This window comes from Phoca vitulina, unplaced genomic scaffold, assembly GCF_004348235.1.
Source record: "Phoca vitulina isolate PV1807 unplaced genomic scaffold, GSC_HSeal_1.0 scaffold36, whole genome shotgun sequence".
In the NCBI taxonomy this organism is placed as follows: domain Eukaryota; kingdom Metazoa; phylum Chordata; class Mammalia; order Carnivora; family Phocidae; genus Phoca; species Phoca vitulina.
The window spans coordinates 11,592,180-11,600,074 of NW_022589739.1; the positions used below are offsets into that span (position 1 = coordinate 11,592,180).

Genomic DNA, 7,895 nt, shown 5'->3' on the forward strand with positions numbered 1-7,895 from the left:
CACTTTTTATTCCTGCCTTCTTCTTTAAAACAAACATTTTGGTTGTCTAATAATTGAAAACCTTTTATCACAAATGAATAAATGTTAACATCGTTGTGGTTGCCTGAGTAAATAATGATAGATAATTGTACCCTAAATTTTTCTTTTAGCTCATGGTCTTCTTACTTAAAGCTAAAGTGATCTTTTGAGATGCTTTTATCCCAAACATAAGTCTCAGCATTTAACTTCTATGATGGGCATTTTGCTCATCTATACAATAACAAGGAATAAAAAAAAGTGAAAAACCCATCTATTCCTTTGTTGCACTGGGCTGGAGAACTTTTAGCACAGCTCTGCGTATCTGTTTGGTCTGCACACTATAGATGATGGGGTTCAGCACAGGGGGGATTAGCAGGTAGGCACTGGCAATCAGAGTATGTACATAAGGTGGAGACTGTTTCCCAAATCTGTGTACAAAGGACAGACTAATCAACAGAATATAGAATACAGCAACAGCCCCAATATGTGAGACGCATGTGCTAAAGGTTTTCTTCCTCTCTTCTGGAGATGCAATGCTGAGGACAGTCTTAATGATTAAAAAATAGGAAAAAATAATGAAGATGGATTCCACTCCAGCAGTGGTGATCAGGGCTATCAACCCAACTGCACTGTTGATCCTGGTGTCTGTGCACGAGAGCTTCATTACATCAGGGTGGAAGCAGTAGGAGTGGTGGAGCACGTGGCTGCGGCAGAAGGACAATCGTTTAAGAAGCAACACCATAGGAGTCAGTATTAGTGTCCCCCTGGTGATGATTGCTACTCCAATCTGTGCTATTTTAAGGTCGGTTAAGAGAGAGGATATCTAAGAGGACTAGAGATGGCCACAAAACGACAAAAGGCCATGGCCAACAGCACTGAGGATTCCATGACAGTGAAAAGTTGAATGAAAAACATCTGTGACAAGTAGGCATTAAAGCTGATCTCCCTGACGTTGAACCAGAATATACCCAACATGGTGACCAGGGTGGATATGGACAGGCCGAGGTCAGTGGTGGACAGCATGGACAGGAAATAATACATGGGTTCATGGAGGCTGGGCTGGGTGACAATGGCAAAGATCAGGCTGTTTCCCGAGAGGGTGGTTATGTAGAGAAAGCAGAAGGGAATGGAGATCCAGGTGTGGAAGGCTTCCAGCCCAGGAACACCAGTTAGCAGGAAAATGAGGCAAGAGGACGTGGTATTCTGGAAAGTTGACATGTTGAACTCAAACTGCATCCTGCAATGATAAACTGTATTTCTTTATAATGAATTTGACCTGAAAGTAATTATTTCACCTAGTAAACATTTATAAAGGACAACATCTGTATTATAGAAAGAGCTTATGAAGATTGGTTAAAAAATAAAGGAAGAAAACTAAGATCACATCTAATAAAGAAGCAGAAAACAGGAAATGAACAATTATGTGAGGATACAGAATTTGTATATAAACAAATCTAGCAGTGACCATCTTATTTAAATTCATTGTTAAGCAGACTACACCCATCACTTCCTGACTTTACATGGATACAGTCAATAAATACTTTTTGAAATGTGTATATTGGGTTGTATGAAATCTTAGATGAACAACAAACAGTACATGTAGGGATTCTGATATAGTAAATCAAGTAAATTGGCTTCTGAGGGCCCAAAAAGAATGTTCTCTTCATCTCCTGGATATGTTTTTTGAAGCAGGTTGAATATCTCCAGTCATAATAGCCTACATTTGTTGAGCCCCTACTATCTGGTAGCTGTTAGTAGTTGTAATAATATCCTGTATAGACATACAGTTTATCTGTATGAACTGTATCATAACTTGATACTGTATCTAATTAACTTTCATATCACATAACTAGTGTAAGCCATCAAGACAATTACAAACAGAACTATTTGAGTACAGAGGGTCTCAAAGGTAAGTATTAGGGGCGCCTGGGTGGCTCAGTCATTAAGCGTCTGCCTTTGGCTCAGGTCATGATCCCAGGATCCTGGGATCGAGCCCCACATCAGGCTCCCTGCTCCATGGGAAGCCTGCTTCTCCCTCTCCAGCTCCCCCTACTTGTGTTCCTTCTCTCGCTGTGTCTCTCTCTGTCAAATAAATAAATAAAATCTTTAAAAAAATAAATAATAAAATAAAATCTTAAAAAAAAGGTAAGTATTATGGATACTTTGATGTTTTAAATTTTTATTTGACATCCCAAATCAATTTTTTAGGACTGCATATTCTACATGCTGATGCATTCAAAGCATGGACTGATATATATATTGGCTAAGTTACTCACATGATAAGTTCCTAAATTATGTGTGCCCTGAACTTCTCCATCTCTAAAGTAATAATAACATACATACCCCATAGAATTATTATAAGGATTAAATTAGTTAATGTATATGAAAAACTCAGGGGGTATTTCACTGTGATATAAAAGTCACCAAGTACCAGCTATTATATTTTTAAAAATTAAATTTAAAATATTATATAATCATTTCTTTTCCTTCCTCTCCCACATCTATTTGCATGCCACTCCTCCTTAGCCACGGGTCTTATTGTCTGAGCTGAGACAAAAGATGAAAATATTATCTAAGTCTGATTTTGGCAATGACTGCTGGTTAATAACTTCTTCATATTCTTCTTCATATTCCCTTCTTCCTCCACAGCTAAGATTTTCTTCTTCATTCTTACATGATTCAGAAGAAGAAGAACTCTTGCTCACTTCCAAAGACAACCCTACCCACTATGTTGCCTCTGAATCAATTCTAGATATTTGTATAGTTTAACATTAAATTACTGAATGCATGCTGTAAACCAATAGAGGGATACAGAACCAAATTAAACATGGCACCTGCCATCAAGGATACTTAAAAAAGGATAAGGTACTTAGAAAAACAAAAATGTAAATGAGCAAATAAAATGCAATGTGATATATAAAATAATGAGTTTGTGTTTAAAATACACAGGTTGACTATATTAGAACATCATGTGGGGGAAAGGTCAAGAGAGGCTTCCTTGAGCACATGAAGAACACTTGTGCAGGGATGATAAGTAAAAATCACCATGACAATATCCTAAGCATGTCCAAGTGTCATTTCAGATATCAGAAATGTCATGAAGATCTGAGATACGAAGTGCTAAAAGTGTTTAAAGGTAGCAAGAATCCAGTATAGAATTATTTTATCACCATCAAAGGGTAAGGAATTTGGATTTTTTCTAAACACTGAAAAAATAAAAAATACATAGATTTCTTTCTGCCCTGTGAAATAACCCCACCAATTTTCCTTCTTTATTAAAATTTGTTCATTTTCATTTGTACCATTACCACAGTCTATAAATATTTCAACTTCTTTCTCAACCTAATCATAACATGGTCTCTTTCCTGTTGTACATATCTCCTTCCCTTTACCAACAACTTACTAAACATTTGTCTATCCTCATTTCTCTCTTAAATGGTTCACACCTATCACTGACATTTGCTTTTTCTTGGACTGAAGCATACTCTGTTGCATTCTATTGCTGCATAAAAACCTAGCACAAAGTCATGGTTCGAAACAAGACATTCATTACCTCACATTTCAGCAAGTCAGACATCTGAGCACAGCATCAGCAGGATCTCTGCTCAGGGTCTCACAAGGCTAAAATCAGGCTTTCAGCCAGGACTGTGTGCTCATCCAGACATCAGGGTCCCTTCCAGACCCATCCAGGCTGTTGGTAGCATTGCATTCCTTGTGGCATATAATTGAGGTCTCCTCTTCCTGGCTGGCCGTGGACTGGAGGTTGCTCTCAGCTCCTAGAGACTGCCCTCCACCCAGTCATGTGGACCTCTCACCACATGACGGGGGCAACTTCCAATCCAGCAGAGGAATCTCTCTGCTGCTTCTTGTCTCTTTTAAAGGCTCACATGATTGGGGCAGGCCCAATAGAATAATCCCCCTTTTGATTAACTCAACATCAAGTCATCACAAACCCTACTGACATCTGCAAAGTCTCTTTGCCATACATACAACGCAACACATCCCATCACATTCAGAGGCCCACTCACACTCAAGGGGTGGGTTGCATACTGCACTGTACTCATAGAGGACAGCCATCGTGAGGGCCCTTTTAGAATGCTGCCTACCACAACTGTCTAGGCCAGCCAATCTACAAACCTTTATGGGTTTGACTTCTAAAATGTCCTTTGACTGACCATCCTTACCCTCCATTTCTATCACCTCTATTGTAATAACAGTCTCATTAGTTTTTGCAGGAACTACAGCAATTTTCTCATACGTAATTTCCCTGCCCTGAGTTTCAAGTGTTTACATACTTTCTCCATATTGATGCCAGCATGATCTCTCAAAAATACATCTTCATACAGAGGCCTTCATTGCCTTCAGCATGAAGTCAAAACTCTTTCCCCCTTTATTACAGCAGTCAAGGATCTTCCCAATCTGACTGAAATCTACTCTTCCTGCTGCCCAACTTCTTTCTTACCCAAGGGACCTTTTGATATGATCAGCCTGGACCTTTCCTACTTCACCAAACTACCAAAGATAGCAAGTTATTTCACAGTGCTGTGCTTTGTTTAATTCATATACCTCCCACTCTTCTTTGAGTGAGCCTAAATTCTTTAGACGTATTGTTTGCTCCATGGATCCATTCATAAATTCCACATTAGTATATTATCTTTAGGAAGCATTTTGTGGCATCACTTTCTCTATGTCAAGGCAGAAAGAATTACTTATTCCTCTGGAGTAACATTCTTTTTTATTTATACATCTAGAATAGCATTAATTCCATTGCATGATCATAAGTTATTTGAAAATATGCCTCTCCAACTGAAATCAGCTACTGGCAGGTAGACCATTGTTTTTGATCATTAAATTCCTGTTACCATGCCCTGTATTGTGCAGTGTGGGAAATCAATAGGTATTTTTTGATAAAATTAAATCCAAGAGTTGTAAACTGACAAGGGATTCTGGAAATATATCAGGATCTTGACACATTACAGCCTTGTGCACTTAATTCAGGTTGTGTGGCCTCAGATTACACAGGTGACTATTGGAAGAATCTCAGTGAACTCTTTTAGTCCTATAAAATGAGGTGTGTGTGTGTGTGTGTGCGTGTGTGTTGGGGTTTTTTTTAATGAAAGACTTGTGGTACTATTTTAGGGTAACTTTCTATGTGCCTCCCTCATTTCTTGATAGTAATTCTCTCTTATACAAAAACAATAGTCCAGTCCCATTGTAAGAGCATTCTGCAGGTCCTGTGCAGGACTACCTTGAGTTAACTCTCTCCTCTAATTACAGAAAGTCACTAATATGGTTGCAGGGTAAGGCAAATATAGTTTTAAATGTTGGCTCTGGAAATAAGTCAAACAGAGAAAGACATGTATCATATGACCTCACTGATATGAGGAATTCTTAATCTCAGGAAACAAATGAGGGTTGCTGGAGTGGGGGGTGGGGTGGGAGGGATGGGGTGACTGGGTGATAGACACTGGGGAGGGTATGTGCTCTGGTAAGCACTGTGAATTGTGCAAGACTGTTGAATCTCAGATCTGTACCTCTGAAACAAATAATGCAATGTATGTTAAGAAAAAAAAAAAGAAGAAGATAGCAGGAGGGGAAGAATGAAGGGGGGGAAATCAGAGGGGTAGACGAACCATGAGAGACGATGGACTCTGAAAAACAAACTGAGGGTTCTAGAGGGGAGGGGGGTGGGAGGATGGGTTAGCCTGGTGATGGGTATTAAAGAGGGCACATTCTGCGTGGAGCACTGGGTGTTATGCACAAACAATGAATCATGGAACACTACATCTAAAACTAATAATGTAATGTATGGGGATTAACATAACAATAAAAATTTTAAAAAAATAAATAAATAAATGTTGGCTCTGAATCAGAGAAAGACATGTATCATATGACCTGATATGAAGAATTCTTAATCTCAGGAAACAAACTGAGGGTTGCTGGAGTGGTGGGGGGTGGGTGGGATGGGGTGGCTGGGTGATAGACATTGGGGAGGGTATGTGCTATGGTGAATGCTGTGAATTGTATAAGACTGATGAATCACTACCTGTACCTCTGAAACAAATAATACATTATATGTTAAAAAAAAAAGAAGAAGAAGAAGAAGAAGAAGAAGATAGCAGGAGGGGAAGAATGAAGGGGGGGAAATCGGAGGGGGAGATGAACCATGAAAGACTGTGGACTCTGAAAAACAAACTGGGGGTTCTAGAGGGGAGGGGGTGGGAGGATGGGTTGGCCTGGTGATAGGTATTAAAGAGGGCACGTTCTGCATGGAGCACTGGGTGTTATATGCAAACAATGAATCATGGAACACTACATCAAAAACTAATGATGTAATGTATGGTGATTAACATAATAAAAAAAAAAGGTGGCTCTGCCACCAGCTAGCTGAGGTTCTCCAAAGAAGCACTTCATATTAGGTTCTACTTCTGTAAAATTAAGTTTACCAACAGCATTAACTGTAAGGATTAAGTGAGATAGCATTTGTGAAGCATTTAACGTGCTAATTAGTACATGGGAAACATTTAACAATGGTAAATGGGGATGAGAATAGTGAATAGGGATGGGGTGGTGGGTGGTGGCAGCCGTTCAATGATTTTGAAATGTAGAACAACTAACCAGAAACTCACAATTGCAAGGACATGCCAACAAACTGCTCCAAGCATCAAGATATGTGGTCCACAGATCGACTGAACCCCATCAGTCAGAATATAATGTACCTGAATACAGATTTCAGCAAAAAACTTTTCATAGTTTTCCTGAGAAGCCCAGGAGAGCTTTTTGCAATGAATTAGATCTTCCTCATTCTGAAGGAAACCAGTGTGTGTAAAGCTTGATGTTTTCCCTGAATTCAGCAGTTTTACTTACAAAGTATGGAGCTTGTTCTTTCCTGCCCCATTTGCCAGAAAAGGGCTTGAGGAGCTGTGGAGGCTTTCTCCTCAGGGATAGACAGCATATATAAGGAGCCATGACTCAGGCTGCATGAAATCTCCTAATCAGAAAACCCCTGGTGGACTTTTCTGTGGCCCCTAGAGTATAGTTTCCCAAGGGTTCATTCTACCTCATGACTTCCCTCCCTTTCTACTTTACTACACTTACTTTTGTCATTTCCATGCAGGGACTAGTATTATAGTGCCTGGACCTTGCATCACGGTAAAATTTTGCTAAAAGTAAATTTGTGAGTAAAAATTCCAAAACAAAACACCTGCTCTATGTACAAGCTCACTCCTGTCCCTACCTTACCTCAACACCCAAAAGATGAATGTGTCTTCCTCTAACATCAGTTGGGTGAATTTTGTACATTTTTAAGAGACCCCTTCATTCATGGGGGGAGAAAAGCTTCATTGATTCTTTCATAGAACACTTTTAAGTATCTATCACATTCCAGGATTTTGCTACTGATGATACAAAAAATAGAACAGAGTCACTTTCCCCAGGGCTCACAAGCCAGTGAGGAAAGAGGCATCAAACTCACTGATTACAACAGGGCATAATTACAGTGAGATCACAGAAGAAAGAGAATGTATTATCCAGGTCAGCACCCAGTCTGTATGGAGACATGGGAGAAGAGAACACCGAAAAACCAGGAGTGATAACATGGTCAGCACGTCTGGAACCCTGTGTACAAATGAGAGAGCAGGTGGCAAGTACAGCTAAATAGGGAGGCAGAATCTATGCCACAGAAGATCTTACAGGCATTCTAAAGCCTTGAAGTCTAAATAATGTAATAGAAATTGCACAGGATGGAATTTAATCTTTCTCCTTTCCTAGAAAAAGGCATTTCTACATCCTTGAGAAGCAACTGAAGGTTTCAGGCATCTTGTTTGAGGCTACATAATATATTGCAGTTCCCTGCTTGGTACAATATCAACCTGAAT

The 7,895-nt window shown here is 39.5% G+C and overlaps 1 protein-coding gene across 1 annotated transcript; it reads right to left on the bottom strand.

Annotated features, from left to right (window-relative positions):
- Positions 1–289: 289 nt before the first annotated feature.
- Positions 290–1,236, bottom strand: LOC116646273 (olfactory receptor 51F2-like). Its single transcript, XM_032426860.1, is given in 2 exon segments — positions 290–837; positions 840–1,236. Coding segments are annotated over 2 exon segments (945 nt in total).
- Positions 1,237–7,895: the final 6,659 nt, after the last annotated feature.